Source organism: Struthio camelus, chromosome 7 (genome assembly GCF_040807025.1).
Source record: "Struthio camelus isolate bStrCam1 chromosome 7, bStrCam1.hap1, whole genome shotgun sequence".
NCBI lineage: Eukaryota > Metazoa > Chordata > Aves > Struthioniformes > Struthionidae > Struthio > Struthio camelus.
The window spans coordinates 16,554,155-16,571,646 of record NC_090948.1 but is presented as its reverse complement, the minus strand read 5'-3'; the positions used below and the strand labels follow the sequence as shown (position 1 = coordinate 16,571,646).

Here is a 17,492-nt window from a genome sequence, read left to right as displayed (position 1 = left end):
AGGGCTGAGCGGTGTTCCTACTGCTGTGCTTGGGACACAGTGCAAGTTCATGCGTTATTTTTGATGACCTAAATGGAGCCGAGGGCTATAGCCGTTATGGAAGAAGTTTAAAGTAGCGGCTGAAACGATCCATCTCCACAGGTAGGAGCTGACTACAAAATTTCAAACTAGATTGGAGATCAACACGAATAAACCATCAGCTTCTACGCCACAGGCAACAAAGTCACCTAAGGCAACCTGTCATCCAGTCCTGGTTTTGGAAAGAATCAAGAGATGCACTTTTTGAGTAGGACATGGCTGGGATCTCCGGGTTCACCATGTCTCTGCTAGAACACTGGGTAACTTGCAGCCTTTTCCCAGCATTACAGTAACTCCCTCTGGCACAGCCACGAGCCCAGCCCCATATCTGCTGTGACAAATGCACCCGCGCTTAGGGCAGTGTCTGGGTTTGCAGTTTCCAGTGAGGATGTGACTGAATCAGCACAGGCCTCTCAGCAGGGAGGTTGCCTTTGGCAGAGCAAGCAATGTAACGCGTAGAGGGAGGAGGTACGTCTTGGAGGACTGTGGCTCCATGTGCACTGACTCAGGTGGGTGAGGGATTTCTGCTGCACCCATAAGCTGTTCCTGAGACCTGTGAAAATTTCTTTGTTTCAGAGCCATCATCAATCACTTCAACCCAAAGATAGAGTCTTATGCTGCGGTGAATCACATATCACAGCTCTCTGAGGATCAGGTAAGCCAGACATGTGGTGATCTTTTTTCACTGTGACCTCTGGAATACAGGCATATTGGAGCACCTTTTGCTCGTTGGGGCTGATGATGTTGCAGAGGTTTGAGGGATGAAGGTGAGACTCTCTTATTCCTTGCTCAGGTGTAGGTGAGAAGAGGGCTAAAGCAAGCCTTCTTTTTCAGTTTTACCATCACATGCAGGCATCTTGGTCCAGCAAATGCAGAGGGAACAGCGAGGATGATGGGGGTGGGGGGAAGATGCAGCGTTGTCAGCAAGTGTGGTTAGGCACCCTGAGAATGCTAGTATTTTAGCAGGGGTAGGAAGTTCTTGGCAGCAAGTTTACTTGTCAGAAGTGTTAAATCTGGCTTGATTTGCTGTGATATTGGGCAAATTGTTGGTAGAAAAATTTCTAGGGTAATTGAATGCAGTGTCTTGAGCAGCTGTTTTAGACAGATTTTGAAAAGAGAAGGCTCTGATGTAGAGGGTGATAGAGTTAGGTTTCTCTCAAGCCCTGCTTGTCTTGCATAAGTGTGTAAATGTGGCTTCTTGAAAACAAGCAACTGTGCGTGGTCTTAGGAGGGGAACAGACGACCTGCTTTCCGAAATAAAATATTCAGGTTGTATGTTAACAACTCTTGGAGGGACGAATGACTCTGCAGGAGCCTGTGGTGGACAAAATACAGAGCTGCCACGCAAGTTGGGGGGAACGTCCCCGACGCAGTTGTGTCAGCATCTCTGAACCTTCCAGAATAGAAATTGGGTACACGGTATGGGAGGGACATCATTTAAATTGCCTTGGCTTGCTCAAAGATAGGATCCCGTGCTGCTGTTTAAAAAGTCCTGACCACGTCTTCCTCTGTAGTTCACTTCTTTCATTACTTGATGCCCTCCCTTGCTTTCCACTAATCTTACCGTGTCGTATTGTACTTGATCTGTAATCAAGTGTTTGGGTAACACCCCAGAGCCTCAGTTTGAACGCTCTACTAACAAACAGAAGAAATGTGGCCCCTACTGCTTTTTATTCTCTTCTTGGTAGAGCCGGCTGGAGGAACACTGGTTTAACTTACCCAATTTTTATGTATTGTTCTGCCTCTGAGAGTCACTGTACCCACAGTTGTGCTCTATGACAGTTTGTTCATGTTATAAATCCTCATTCATTGATGATATACTGATTGCATCAACCCAGGCCCCTAAAAAAGAAAAGCCTTTGATATTGCAATTTAAAATGGGAGTTTGGATAGGGGAGACTTTTGCATGGTGTTTAGGTTAGCCTGAGAAAGGAAAGGAGCTTTTTACTGTCAGCTCTGTGTAGTATTCATCTCCCAGCAGGAGTTCAGGAAGGTCAGGTTGAATCCTTTCTTCTTGTGTGCTGTTTCTTAAATAAAATCTCAAGCAGCAGGTAGATAATAAAATCAGTGCTGATGCATGGAGCATTTGGAGGAAAATGATTAGGAAGTTGAAAGACAGATTTCCCCCCCCCCCCCCCCCCCCCCGGTGCTTTCTCCCAATGTAGGGAAAGCATCGGCATAGCAAAACAATACAAGTCCTGGTGAACTGTAGAGGAATGGTGGAGATGTTGCTGTACTGAGAGACTGTGTGGCCTCAGTGAGGGTGTTTAGTCGACTTTCTGCAATTTACTGCACAAGGATGAGAGTGATGGAGAGGAATTGCTTCTACTTCTAATTAGCCAGTAAGTTTAGGCCTGTGTTTGGACCACAGTTTCCCCTCCATCAGTGGCTGTCCCACATGGTAGGTAGGTGATAGATAGTGGTAGATGGCTAAGATCAAGGCCAGGATCCAGCTTTTGCGGAGTAACTGATTTTGTTTTTCTATTAGTTATCCAGCACATGGGGCTCAAGCTTGCCTTCTGGCCATTATAGTCTGTCTGTCTTTTTTTTTTTTTTCTTTTTTCCCCCTTCCAGCTCTACCTTTTGTCTTTGCATACGTGCTCACTGTGCTCACTTAATTCCCCTTCCCACTTCTCTCAGCAAATGTTGTTTGCTACAAAATCCATTCTCTTCTGTCCTGTTTTCTGAAGTGTACCGCACTGAAGCTTTTTATGCTAACACTTAAAATGTAATCATTGAACTCTTGTGTCAACACACAGATGTTACATTTGGGACTAGTCATTCTCTCCTATGAGCTGTTATTTCAGCAGTTTCAGGAGACTAGTACTTCTTTCTTTCTGAGGATTTGTTTTTATAATAATGAGGACCAAACTGTTTTTTTTTCTTTTTATTTATGAAGCATTCTTTCCTAGAAACTAGTTTGTGGCTGGATTCTCATACGGCTGCTCTTACTCCTCTGTTATATCTGAGCATCCCCCATTAATCAAGCATGGCTTTGACATAGTTCTATCTAAGGGTGATTTTCTAACTGCTCTGAGTTTCATTTGAACCTACTTAGCTTGTGGACTCTTACTTCAGCCTGTGTGAAATTTTCTGTGCTGCTCCCTGACTGTTCCAGCACCCTGCTCGTGTATTGGATGAATTTTTATTTTTGTATTTGTAATATCCTTAAAAGCAACTATGTAATTGGCTGAAATAAGTTGTGCTCTGTCTTATTCTTTTACTAATCCTGTTGAAAGCTTTATTACCTTGTTAATCACTAATGTCCATTTATTACCATTCTTAATCTGTCATTTAAGTGCTTTCTCCTTTCTTTCTTATAAGCATTAATGTTAACAGTATTACATGCAGAGAGGATTCATAGGCCCATGAAAATGGTGAACATGGAACTGTTCAGGAGGGCTGTTCATAAGCTGCTACCATTGCACATCTTCAGTCCTAAAGATCTCCAGGAATGGTAATTTTAATATACAGACCTGTGCTCTAGGGAGGTATGTTCACAAGGCTTTGTGGTACTGCTTTGTTGACCATTGCGTGGTTTATCCAGTGTTCAGATCAGAAGTACTGGGTGGAAGGCCTTTTCTTTCCATCTCCTGTTGAATAAGGAGCATGCCCTGGTTATGCTATAGGTCCAACACTACTTTTTTTTTTTTCCCCCCTATCAAGCGTTCTTCATGGGTTGGCGACAGTATGCAAGTGCTCCATTTTGAAAGTGTCCTGGAAGTGAATGGGAGATCTCCAGGGGCAAGCAAATGCCAGGGTATTGACTATGAGCCTTCTGAGTTTATAAACACTATGTGATCCTTCTCAGTGCTACTCTGCAAAGAGTCTATTTGCCAAAGTAAACTCATAATCCCTCCCAGCTTTTTAGTTATCGTGAGCTTGCTGTAGTTCTTCCACCACGAAGCAGTGAATGTGTCTCTTAGTCAAAGATATTATTTTATTGGCCTCTTCCCTTCATTTGCTAGTTGGTGACTAGCCAACTTAAATCTGACTTCAGAGTTAATTTTTGCTTGTATGGCATTCTCCCTCTCAATGCTTGTGGCTCCTGCTCACGCATCCTTCCAGGAACTGGAGGATGCTGCACTGTCAGAGAGATAGTGTTGGCCATTAACTGCCATGTAGTTTTAGCTCTCGCGCACAAGTGATCGTTCCCAGGTCTTCAAATAAGGTTTGGGTCCCTTCCCAAGTCAAAAGGCAGAACAGCCTTCTGTAAAATGAATTTCCAGGCTTGTTTGTGCTCTCCAGATGACTGGGCTGCCTTGTACTTCATACATAAGGGGCAGTAGACTTTCTCTGTGCTATCTGATTTGAGAAGCTCCTAACAGCAGAAGCAGTTAGCGAAAACAGGGGACAAGGCGGTAAGAAAACAGCAACACAGGAGTCGCTTCAGTAGAGCGGATACAGACAGATAGAAGAGTTGATGACACAGGGCATGAGAGGTCGGGATGGGGTCTCCAGTCTTCCTTTTCTTCTGGGTGTGAAAGAAGAGCTGTGTACAAGAACACAGCTCTCTGCCTGATCGTGATGTTGCACAGCTATTCTGGAGGGGCTAAAGTGAGGGGAACACAATACTACTTTGGTGAAACCTCTTCAGAACAGGAATCTCTTGCCAAGTAAGTCTTGTGCCAATTTGCTGGAGAATTACATAGCGAAATTGCTCGCTAAGACCTTATTTTCTGCTTGGCACTTGTTCTCTCTGTGATCTCCACTACAAAGGTCTTAAAATGTATCTAACTGAGATGGCAGACACGTAGGACTGATGATGCTTTCTAGTCAGAAACATTTATGTGCTTTCCTGATAGAAGCCTGTCTTTATTCACAACCGCAGCAGAGACACTAGTTAGGTGAGGTTTGGGGGTAGCATGAAGTTCCGTGTGAAAGACTTGTGAACAGCTGTGCTGTGTATGTTTGGTAATTACAGACAAAAAGTGCTAGGAGCCAAAGCAGATTGTGATGGAAGAATGCAACAACTGTATTGCTTCTGAAGTTATGACAAGTGGGTGTGCCATGTGGCTTGTTCCACACTAGAACCTTTTGAACTCGGGTAGCTGCAATCCAGTTTTGCTCAGGCAATCTCAGAAGGCCATCTTGCTTTGCTTTGAGCCTGTATTATTCTCCAGCTGTTGAGTGCACTTTTCTGCAGTGCCACGTGGCCTTCTCTTACTAGGTGGGGCTTTCAGGGACTGATCCAAAGTGCAGCTCAGGGAGCTTCTACCAGTGACTCGCACAGAAAGTCACAAAACTGTGCAGTGGGTTTTAGATGCCCTGAAGTATTCTAATTCTGTGAGCCACAGTTGTCATGGTTTGTTCAACTTGTCCAGGTTTCCGTAACTGTCAGCAAAACCACTACAGTTACAAAGTGCTTTGTCCTTTTTTAGCACTGCTGGCAGTGATGTGTTAAGAGAGCCTGTTGGCATGTATGCGATTGTTGCTTTTAAAATGCTGAGTACCATCAGTGCTAAGTACTACTATAATAATTCCTCCTAATCTCTTACATTAATATGGCATGTTGTGAGGGCTCCAGAAATAATTTAAAATGGGTTTGACATAATGATACTCATTTCTGAAATGCAGTGAGCTTTGGGGTAGAAAGCATCAGGCTTGCTAGTGCAATGTTGCAAACAGCAGTAGGTATGTGAAACTTCCGTTAAGTGGACACCAAGGCAAAGCCCTAGTTTTAAATTTTTACATCTCTGCAAATTAGGCAGGAACGTTGGGTTTCATGGTCTCATTAAAGACACCTACTCATGATAAATGATTTGAAACAGAATATATTCTTTAAACAGGAAGAGCTGAGCTGCACTGCTTGAGATTTGAATCTCGGGTTTATAGGGGTCTATGTATTTGGGCTCTCTCCTGAATATATCCTGCTAATTTGCCTACCTGATGGGGGTTCTCTGGTTTAAATATCTTCCTTCCTCTTCTGATTTACCAGTGAAATATCCCCTCAGCTTACTAATGCCTTGGACTGCTTTATGCAGTATGGCAGGATGAACGGGTCTGAAGAGGCTTCAAGGACTGATGAGCTTTACTACAAGGAGCCTTGAAGCTGGGTGTGAGCTTTGGAGCAATGACTTCACTGTGAAGTGCCCTTTATTAATATGCAGAATGCACTGAAGTGTGTGTCACTGGAGTGGGGGGACAATGTGTAGTAGGCCCTTAGAGGCTCAAAAGAAGGGCTTTGTTTTGAAAATAGCTACTGCTGGAGAGATGTAGCCCTGTTCCTAATTCAAGCCCAGAAATCTCAGCTAAGAAATGTGAGAAGCCTTACAATTGTCTTCTCTTTCAGGCTCAGCACAAAGGTGTCCCAGCATCCTGCCCACTACAGTTAGTGGCAATAGCTGCTCTGTGCCTCTATATGATAGGCAGTGTGACCCTGGATCACCTTGACTGTTCCTGGAGCAGAGGAGCCTTTCTGCCCTTTGCACATTGTAAATGCTTAGGCATGTCTCATTTCTTAAGACTTTTCTGAGCTGTCCTCTTGGGCGGATTGCAGACTGTCTCAAAGATACAAACTAGTAACAGAGTAGGTCCATTAAGGCAAGCCTTGCTTTGAAGTTTCAAGTCTCATGGCTTGTTTTCATGTACTTGCCTGGCTCTCACAAGCAGAGTACTGCAGGGACTGATAAGGGCCTAAAAACTACTTTAGTCCAGGTGGCCGCTGAATGTTGGGGACGTGTTTTAGAGCAGCTGCCTTCCTGAGCTGTTGTTCACCATTAGTTGCAATAGGGTAAAGTCTTCTGGGACTAGTTAGGTTTTTGTGCTGGGGCTCCTGAGGCAAGACTAGATAATGCGAGCTATGAGCTTAACCTGAATCAAAACAGGGAGTGGGCTGAGCAAGAGCCTTAGGTTTAACTTGGTAGTAAGCTCCCAGGCCCTACTGTGGAGACAAGCTGTTGCTCTAGTTCCAGTGCTCATCCTGTACTCCAGGTGAGTGTATTTCAGAAAACAGTTCCTGCTAGAAGGAAAACAGATGCCTGGTAGATCTGTTTTGTATTTGTTTGTATTTGTGCCTGGGAAAAAGGCTGTGGGTAGTTAGAGGAAGGGGCTGCAGGCTGGGGTCCTAAATTCCTCCCTAGCTGTCACAGTGCTGCCTTGAGCAAACCTCAAGCCTTATGTCCTCCTATGTGAGAGGGCTGCTAAGGTGGAGCCTTTGGGGAGCTAGGCAGCGTCTGAGAAGTGCTGTGTGATCTGCTGAGGAAGGCTACAGTCTGAGTGGAAGGCAGTGTTATGGATTGCCATCACCGCTAAGCACCCATATAGGGCAGGGAGAGCTCCACAGGGGATTGCGATGGCATGATCAAAACAGTCTGTATTTATAAAGATTAAATTACAACTTTCCACATCTGCGATTAAAGGGGGAGCTGTCAACAGCTGGCTTGTGTGAATGCACAATTCAATTTGCATTTTGTAAAACTTCAGATGGAAGGTTTTTTTTATTTAATCCCTTGTGAAATTTTGGGAACAATAGGCAGTGGCTGCTGCCAGGTGCCTAATGCATACAGATACCATGCAAACTTCTATTTTATCATTCTTTGTAAAGCTGCATTTATAGCGCTGTGCTGTGTTACAGTAGTCCTGAATTCCAGCCTAAGCTTTCTTATACTTAGTCACCTCCTCTTTGCTTGGGATTCTTAAAAGCAGACAGGCCATAACCTGCTATGCTACTTATAGATGGTTACGTGGCTGTGACTAACCTTTCCTGGAGTCACCTCTTCGTGCAAAAGGACAGGCTTTGCAGTGACTGCCAACCATACTCAGTCTGGGGTTTCTTTTGGAGAAACCTGCCTTGAGAGAATTGCTAGTGTCCCTCCTCTCTGGTAGTATCTTGCTGTAACAGACTGGTGGTTTTTTGCATTCCTGCTCTGGATCCTCTAGCTGGAGCTGCAGCTGTTTCCCAAAAGTAGCAATGACCCAATTTGTCATGATTTCAAAGTGGGAAGCAAATTTAGCTTTGCAGTCTACATATGTCCTAGAGCAGGAGAGTAAATGCCACTGAGACTAAAGGTGCCGCACCTGAACAGAGCTTTCAACTGGGAGATTTTTTTTTTTTGACTCTTTAACACTTGTTATTTGGGCGTTAAGACAAGTTAAATTCTTGTCTGCAGCAGGGAGCTTAGAGGCAAATATTTTAAAAGGAGAAAGAGGCGTTTCTGTGTGTCACTCTTCCTATCTTCATAGGAGATCTGAGGCAGGCAGCAGGAATGCTCAGGAGCTAATGGGTGTCATCCATAGAGCAAGCAGGAGGATGTCCAGAGACGGTGCTGCGTCGGCCAAGTGCCAGGCACGTGAATTCCTTTGCTTTAGTCAGAGGGGTTCTCGGATTTACCTGTGGCTTAGTTAAGGCACTAATGAGCTCCTGGAGAGGTAAGTATTGCTAGCGCACATGCTGGTTCAGCAGCAGCATCTGCCTCATAGCTGACATGAGAGCAGTCCTGTGCAAGGATGATAATTCTTAGCCTTGTTTTTGCATTTACCTGACCACCTGTTTGTAAGAACTTCTCTGTCATTTTTCTAAACCATGGATTTAAGTTCTCCATCAGAAAGTGCTTCAGAGCAAGACTTGCTAACAGGGAGAAGTATATTCCAGAGTCTCAGATGAGAAGCTGATGAGGCAGCCTAGCTCATTGTCTCAAAGTACCTAGGATTTCTAAAAATAAGCTGAGCAGCCCAGCAACCACCGCTCACATTAATGTTTACCATTGTGCCACAGTTACATCAATGGTAGTTGTAAACTAGAAAGCTTTTCTCTTCTGTGAAAGCAGAAGTTCTTCTAGAATGACCTCTGAAAGGAGGATAGTAAGTATTGGAAATCTGCTAATATGTCATTAACATCTGGAGAACAGGAGCAGTTTGCAGGAGACTGACATCTAGTAGTGTTTCTTCCAGTGACTCCAACCGTATGCCTGAGTCTCATAGTTGGAAACCTTGCCTCTGAATGTTACTGTGTGCAGAACCCCGCTAATGAAATATTGTGTTTAATGTTTATTCATGCACAAAACCTGTCTAGTTTCCCAAGTGTCTTTTCCTCAGCAGTTGTAATTCAGCAGATTAATTTGTTTTTGAGTTGGATGTAAAAACACACTCCAGATGCTATTAAAATCTTACTTTTTGACTTTCTGACTTCTCAGGTGATGCTAGGTTGGGGCTGTGCTGTACTATCCAGATCCCATAGAGGCAGAAGGGTTCTTGCAAGTGCTTTCCCTCTCACTTGTGGTGGCACGGGCCAGCTCATATCCCACTAATGGCCATATCTCAGATCTCTGAGACATGGCTTGCAATTAAACATGGCTCAGAGAAGGACATAGCATCTTTCTGGCAACGAGACTTAGCATCTGGGAGCAGGGAGGGTTGCTGGCATCACAGGGCTAGCTAACATTTTTTTGGGTGGCTGGCAGGTGCTATGCTGACTCTGGAAAGGTCTGCACAGTCTTCTGCAGGCAGAAGTGAGCCAGCCCTGCCCATGGTCCGAGCTGCCTCGGAGCCACGTGAGCATGTTTAGCACAGTGTCAAGCCAGAACGACTGGTAGCATGGTGATACTGCATGAACTGATTTCTCTGGGAACTGCTATCAACTCCCTACTGGTTATATTTCTTCATTAACATCTGTGAAGCAAGTACCCCAGATATCAAACCATTGCTTCTCCTGCAAGTAAGATGCCAATCTTTTCACTTAGACATTGGGTTGTCCTTTGCTGCCTTCTCCTACTTCTGTCAAAATTAGTGGTCCAGACCCAGGACAAAGCAGTCATTATGCGTATACGGAGGTCACACAGAGCCTGCCCTCAGATTTCTGTCTTTCTGTCAGCAGTTTTCCTTCTGAGCGTGTAAAGGAAGGGTGTGTTCAGTTAGCTAGTGACCAAGTCTCCCTTTCCATTCATCTCCTACACTGGAGACCATGTATACTTCTCCCCAAAACTAGATACCAGCCTTTGCTCAGCTCAATCATACTGATGGTTTCCTGGAGTCGGACATCTGTGTGACTTGCACAAGATCCTACTTGTTCTCACTCTTAATGTCTGCCAATGAAGTAGTAATGGTGACAGGATGTAACACAGAACCTGGATCTAGATGGGGTTTTGCATGACCATGTCAATAGCTTCTGTCCATCTCGCATAAAAAAGAAAGTAGTCATGAGTTACACTGTAGACTTTTTTTTAGGCCTCAGTTTGTTTGCAGTAAGTGCTCTTTTTGTTTAATATCTTGAAGCAGCAGGATAGGAGGAAATTCCAGCTGAAGGAAGCAGAAATAGGGATTTGTGAAGGAGCCAAGACAGTCATGCTGGAACTTTGATTTCCTTTCTATCTTTTATTTTCTACATCCACGCTTCCTTGTAACTACATTCTTTGCTGGAAATTTTCTACTGAGTGCTAATGCTCCTGAAAACCAACTATTTGATGGAAGCATCTCACTGCAGACTCTTAGTTCTCACCTCAGCTATAAGGATGTACTTTTCCATTTTAAGTGATGGACTTATTTAATTACAGTACCACCTACAAGTCACTTTTTAGGCATAGAAAGGAAACTTGGGTCTGTTGCTGGGCTAAATTCCCCTTCTCAGAAGAATAAAAAGAAAGCTACTGTAATGCCTCATCTCAGCCTTCTTTGCAGATACTTGAGCATATGACACCCTTTTTGCAGGGGAGAATATTAACATGATGTGAACTTAATATCTTCAGCTGATGACAGTTCCCCACATCGACCAATTCTTGCTGAGCTTTCCACTCTCAGTAGTGCTCAGGCAGATAATCTAGGACTGCTTGAGTCTAAAAAAGTCTGTCATAATTTGGTATGTTGATGTTTCAGGAGTAGGACTGAGTGACTACACTAGTAAGTAATAGGGCTAGACAGTTAATGTCATAGCAGAAGTCTCAGCATAAAGAAGTTAGTTGCTGTCCTGGGACTGCTGACCACTCCTGCCCCAGTAACTCATTAGGAAGTTGGATGTCTCGCTGAACCAGAAATATGTGGTCTTGTTTCTGTGCGTTGTCCGTTCGAGGGGTAGCCTGCTCCCTCATCCTCATGCAGAGATCCTTCAGTTGAGTGAACCAGAGTTTTAAGATGGAGGCAGAAGGATTCCCTGATCTGTTGAGACCCGAACTGAAGCTGTGCTGCTTTTCATACAAGGGCTCATAACTCAGTGTGATCTGAGCTTACGTATGTCAGGGAGAGCTTTTGTGGTGTGTTTGGAAGAAGTCAGGTTAGGGTAGTTGAAGGAAAAGATTCAGTTGGTTTGATCCTGGCATCTATTTAGAAAACAAATGATGCAGACCCAAAGAGTTTCAGAATCTGTTTTGGGAGGGAACGAGAGAACTTTATTTTGATAGCATTCCCCTTTTAAAATGAAAAGAAAGAAAATGAAAACACCTGCATGTGCTCCCACAAAAAGCTTTGTTTTTTCAGCTTTGAACAGACAGTGAAAAAGTGAATCCGGACTCCAGAGTGCTACCCCTACTTCCAGTAATCTTATGCAGCGTACCCACATGCACTCACACGCCGCTGCAGATTCTTCTGCCCTGTCCCTTTTTACGCAGTCCAGAAGAGATGCTGCAGAAAGTATTGACAAAATATTTAGGATCACACCCCTCCCTTCTCTGTTGCTTGGAAAGGTGACCAGATCATTCTGGTGCTATATGCTGCTTCCTGACAGAGGTTTTAATGTCTTTTAGGGTAGTGGTGAGTGGCATTTTGGATCTCAGACTTGTAGCCCCTGCTGTTTCCTTCTCTCTGGGTCTGGAGTTGTTGTTCTGGCACACTATTGAGCCTAGGTTTTTCCCTGCCCTTACTTCTTCTGTGGGGGGGGGGCCACCTGCCATCATGCTGCTGACAGCACACACATTTGGGAGTTTTCCTTTACTGGAGGCATACGCCTCTGCTGGCATTTTGTGATCTTCTGTTTTTCAGCATATGATGGTAGAATATAAAGTAGGTCACTATTTCTTTTCTACATGTCTCAGTTCTGCAGGTCTTGTGATCTTTGAATTCTTCCTGAATATCAGATAGTTTTGGAGACTCGTGTGACTGGGAGAGTTCAGCAGGCTCCTAAAGCCTCAGTAGTCATCTTTGGATCAGGCCTTAACAGAGCACTAGCAAGATCCTCTTTCTTCTTAGCCTTTGTGTGCCTTGGATACCCTGTTAATTAGTGCCCTTGACATGTTTTAGAGAGATAAAAAGGAAGAGTGATGGCAGCTTTCCTAATACACAGCCCTTGCTTGCTGTTATAAGGTATCCTGTGGCTGCTGCCAGTCCTGCCCTCCTGTTCTCTCTGAGCTGATTGTGGCTGGCAGTTGTCATCTAGAAGCAGTAAACTAAGTGAACAGCTCTACTTATTACCGTCTATAAAAAATGCACCAAACAAAGCTCTAGGCACGGTCACAAGTCAGTCCTTAAACAGGCATATGGAGGGAGTTGAGTCTTTCCTGAGTCAGACCAGCTCAGACCACTGTAGATTTACAACAAAACGCAAAACCTTAACATGCCAACGCTGAAATTTTCAACCTGCAAATTTGCTTTTGGCTTTTATTCATACATCCCAAGATGGGGGAAGTGTTTGGGCTAAATTACAGCACCTCAGCCTTTCACTGCAAGCTCCCCCTTGTGAATGATTCTCAGAACTGTAAGGTTAGGAGCCCAGTAAATGTGGAGAAGAATCGGGAAGATTCCTTCTTGTTTTAGATGCACCACCCTTCATCTTCTGTCATGTACTTTGTCAGCAGGACGAGCGTGGTACCAAAATATATTTTGTTAACACAGGGTGAGAACAGACCACTGGGGTTTAGCCCACCCTGAAGGTGTGTAACCACATGGCCAAACCCATTTAGACATCAAATTTTGTAGAGCTTCTTTGAAATGTAAGACTGAGTTAGAGATGCAGAAAAAAAACTGGTCTGAAGCTTCTACCCAAGCCGCCTCCTAGTGATGTTGAATTCCTCAATGGGCCCCACTCATACTCATTAGATCGGGAAAGTCAAATAGAACTTGAACTGGTGCGTAGTAGCATAAGATGCAGTTTAAGAAGTTTGCTAAGCAAGCATGAAATACCCTTTTAATACAGACAACAATTCAGATATAGGAATAGTATCAAGAGAGCAATGCATCAGCATTTTGGGCAGAGCACCATTTAAGATTCCTATTAGAACAAAAATAGTTGTGCAAATAAAACTACCAGTTGGCACAGTACAAATTAGCGGTTTTAAAATCTGGAGAAAAAGCAGCCGAGTTATTAATCCCTGAACTGAAGCCCTTAAGTCCTTTTAGCGAGTGACTTCTGCTTGTCATCTAATCCCTTTGAAGCACAGAGTTGTTCTCTCTGCTGTGTAATAAGAGAAAATTAACTAGTGAGCAAAATAAATTGATTAATTGGCAGCAATAAGGAGCTGTGTATGCACTGTATCTAATTGCTTTTTTATATTGTCTTCCCCGACTTCTTGGAAGACACAAGTTTGTGGGCTGCATATGCAAAAACAGGCTAAAAATACCTCACCAGGGCTTTGAACCTGCAGCTTCAAAGATCATTGTGTGCATCACCTTCTATTGCTTTGGACAGTCGCTAATGGGGACATTGCTCAGCCAAGTTGAATTTATGCAGTAGAAATTCAAGCTGAAATTGAACACACCTCAGAATCACGGCGTAAATCAAATCTCATTTCCCTGCTTGCAGAGAACGTGGGCTGTGTGAGCTTTCTTCCTCCTCCTCCTCCTAAGCAATTTTTATTCTGCCAGGTCAGAGCTACCTTTTCCTTATGAGAAATACTGAGCAAGTGGCTTCCCTTAGCCTTATTCAAAAACCCATCAGAGCTAATAGCTTTGCAAACGTTTGATGTCCTAGAGAGACTTGGGAGCACTAAATCCTCGCACAGGGATTTTTAGGTTATTGAACAATGGTGTCCTCCAAGCACTGCGGAAATCAGTGTGGAAATATTTCCAGTATGGATCCAGCAGATACTTATGCAGGAATATGACAAAAGAGAAATTTAGAGAGAAAGGGGAAGCCTTAGTGAACAGCTCCTTGGCCCCAAGAGAGTGCCATCATCGTTGACTAAGTCTTCAGCAGCGCTGTACAAATATATTCTATCTCTATAGCCAGCAGGCTGAGTCTAGAGCTGTCAGGAAAGGGTGCACACACTTTGATTCAGGAGGCAGGCACTGCGGACAAGTAGCTCTCCAGCTTGCTGCTCTGTATACTGTGATTAGTTCAGCTTGAGGACCCAAAAGCAACAGGTGCTTTGGAAAAGAAGCATAAGCTTTGTTCTCCTCATCCTTTGGAGAGAATGGGTGCAATGCTGGCACAAGCCACCTCTTCCGTGAGTGTCAATGGCAGGCATGCAGCCAACACAGTGCTCTTATCTGACCATCAGCAATAAACCTCCCCTTTGTGTCTTGTCTTTTCTGCCAGTCCAGCATCTGAGTGTTTGTGGAGATAAGAGGGTCACTCTCCTGGAGATGCCTCTTCTCCGTCTCTTCCCAACTGTATGTTCTGAAGGAATTTGTCCTCTGTGGTGTTAGGAGGTTATTGCTGTGAGTGCCTGAATTGTGGGAAAGATGGTGCTGAAGAGGTAGTAGGTCTGATTATTTAAATATGTAAGCAGAACAAATGTTGCAGGGAAAAGTATGACGTTCCCAGGCACACAAGCCCTTTTAACGTCTCCCAAATATCTTTGGATTGCAAGATACCACTCCACAGTGGTGGAGACCTTTCTGAGAGACCTAGCTATTATCTAGGGCCCTAATTGTTTCTGTTAGTTATGAGGAGAAATGACCAGAAATGACTGAGTCAGCAATTTTGGTGCCTTTGTGTTTATTGCAAAGAATGCACACAGACTTCTCTCCATGAGAATAGCAATAACAAGCAGCAGACCTTTTCATTTTTCAGAACTGTCTGACCTGTTTTCCTTGTACAGTCTGTGTCTAAGTCTCTGCTCCCTCTCAGATTTCCTTTGCTGCCTGCCTGCTGGCCAGCTCTCCTGCACATCTCCATTTTGGTCAAGAAGCGTCCGTTGCCCACGAATTTAGGTGTCTTATCAGGCCTCCCCTTGTTTAGTGATTGCCCTGGATAGTAGCCTCTGCATTTCTAACTGTCTCACCACCCATTCAGGTGCTGCTTTTGAATTAGCTTAACCATTAGCTTTAAGCAGCTCTGAGATTTTTTTTTTTCTTCCCCCCTTTTTTTTTTTCTCTCCCTATAGGCTAAACATCCTTTTTTATGGTGGCCACGACCATTTCATCCTGTTTGACCTCTGGGCATTGCCCAGATGGAGTTTAAAATGAATGATGCATTCCAACAGTACAAGGGAGATAATTAAACAAATTAAAATGTTAATAAGCTTTAATGTTTCAGCATGTCATTATCAGAAATCACTTCATTCTTTTATTTCTGACCTCATCTTAGATTTTGGTTTTTTTCCTACTCCTTGTCCACCAGCTGTGCCATACAGATGAGGACAAGATTCCACACAGTTTGGGGTTTCTGTTAAGCCACTTGGTAGGGACAAACTTGATCCTTTCTCCTTTGTAGGAGTTATGTCGCTGTTGTAATTCTTCTAAACTTAACTTGCACAGCTGAATTCTCCGTTTGTAGGGGACAGTCAAGCTGTCTGTTCCCTTCTGCCTTTTGAGCTGCTTCTGATGTCAGCACGTTCACCACCACTTGTGTCCCAAATGAAGAGACTTCTGAGCTGCACATCAGATTACTTCAAATCTGAAATAACTGCCTGTGAAGGAGAAGCTCTAGACTTTATATTGCAGTTTGGGTAGCTTGCACTTAGACGGACTTGAAACCAATTGATTGATTGAAACCAGTTTTGGAACTCCACCCTTAGAACCACTGGCTCACATTTTGCAGCAGAAGTTCCCTTTTTACTACAGGATTTTCTGTTTATAAGGATCATCCAGCAGCTTATAGCTGTCTGTTCCAACTTCAGGTTTGCAAAAGCCTTAATAGCTAAAGCTCCTACGTGAGTTGAGTCTCACAGAAACTTCCAGGCACTGCCCACCTTTCCTTGATAGCTAGCTACCCTAGCATGCAGCTATTACTACAGTTTTTGTCTCTGGAGGCAAAACAGCCTATTTGTAGCAAACCAATTGCCTGCAGTTCTTCTATTTCTTTTTGATCACATCTTTAGAGGAAATTTTTGCAGATTTAATTTATATGGCTCTTAGGGTCTTAAGCTGTAGGGAAGTCTGCTAGATATTGCCATGCTGGAAAGGATTCTGGGAATCGCTGTGATAGTTCTCTGAAAATGCTGGTTCAAGGTTCAGCAGTGATCAAAAAGGCAAATAGAGAATTAGCAATCATTAGAAAAAGAACAGGAAAATAAAGCAGAAATGCTGTGTTATCGCTATATAAGTTTGTGGTGACCCATGCTTTGAATGCTGTCTATCAGTTCCAGTGCCCTTATTTCAGAAAAGAATCATAAAATAGTAGATATCATCAAACCTTTATTTGCTTATCTTCTTTTTTTTTTTTTTTTTTTTTTTTTTTAGACCTCTTGCTCATGTTTAAAAGTTCTGTTTTTTCCTTTCTTAGAATAGGCTTGAACTTCTTTTTTCATTTATGGTCAGTTATGTAGGTGAGTTCTGGATTTCCTGTTTCTTGGCCTTTTCATTGCATCTGCTCACACCTCTGGATTATTGCTTCCCATTCGTTTGCAGTGCACCACTTCTGTTGTGCAATTAATAGCAAGCCTTCCAATGTCACTATTTAATTGCCTAAATCATAGTAGAAGCCATGAGACTGATCTTTGTGCCTTCCAAGCTTTGCCCCTCTAAATGCATAACTTTCCCCCACGCTTCTAGCAGGGTTTTCCTCTAGTGTGTCCTACTCTATTTGGACTTGCTTTAAGTATGCAGCACCCCCCTATTTTGTGGTGAGCTTTTTAGTGTACTATCATTTAGCTTTACCGCTTCCTTTAGTTTGAAATTGTCCTTGTTTTACAAACTAAATTTAACAAGATATTTAAAAAGCCCTTCATGAGATAGGTTGAAATGGCCTTTTTTCAGCAACTGTCAGTCCTTGGGCCATCCTAGCAACACTCATTGTGGCCCGTCTTTCTCTAGCACTTGACTTGTGAAGCTAGTTGCTGTAAGGAGGAGAAAAAGATATGCATGGCAAGCTCCTCGTTTCTTGGAGTATCTGTGCTCTCCTTTTGTTCATCTACCTGTAAAGCAGGGTGAGTTTTTCTAAGACAGTCTGTAGTCAGTATATCCTGAAGTCTTCGGTGGCTGTGTGAGGAGCACAAGCTCTCGTAGATCCTCTACTGGTTCACGTGAATCTGACCAGTTGAGGTAGTTCCAGAAACCTCCCATGACTGCATGTGTTTGATTAGGCCAGGACCAGAATAAGCCTCCCAATTATTTTTCCCTTGGGCACAAGTAGGCTTAGGTCTCCTTTGAACTGGAACAGTCCACTTGCT

At 43.6% G+C, this 17,492-nt stretch overlaps 1 protein-coding gene across 4 annotated transcripts in view; it reads left to right on the top strand.

Moving 5' to 3' along the window:
- ARMH3 (armadillo like helical domain containing 3) overlaps nt 1-17,492 on the top strand; it is a 131,743-nt gene that overhangs the window by 94,440 nt on the left and 19,811 nt on the right. For 3 of the 4 annotated variants that reach the window (XM_068949846.1, XM_068949847.1, XM_068949845.1), the window contains one exon: nt 655-733. The exons of the other annotated variant lie outside the window; for it this stretch is intronic. In XM_068949846.1, the coding sequence (XP_068805947.1) occupies nt 655-733 (79 nt within the window). The remainder of the gene's footprint in view (nt 1-654; nt 734-17,492) is intronic. 4 annotated transcript variants of the gene reach the window in all.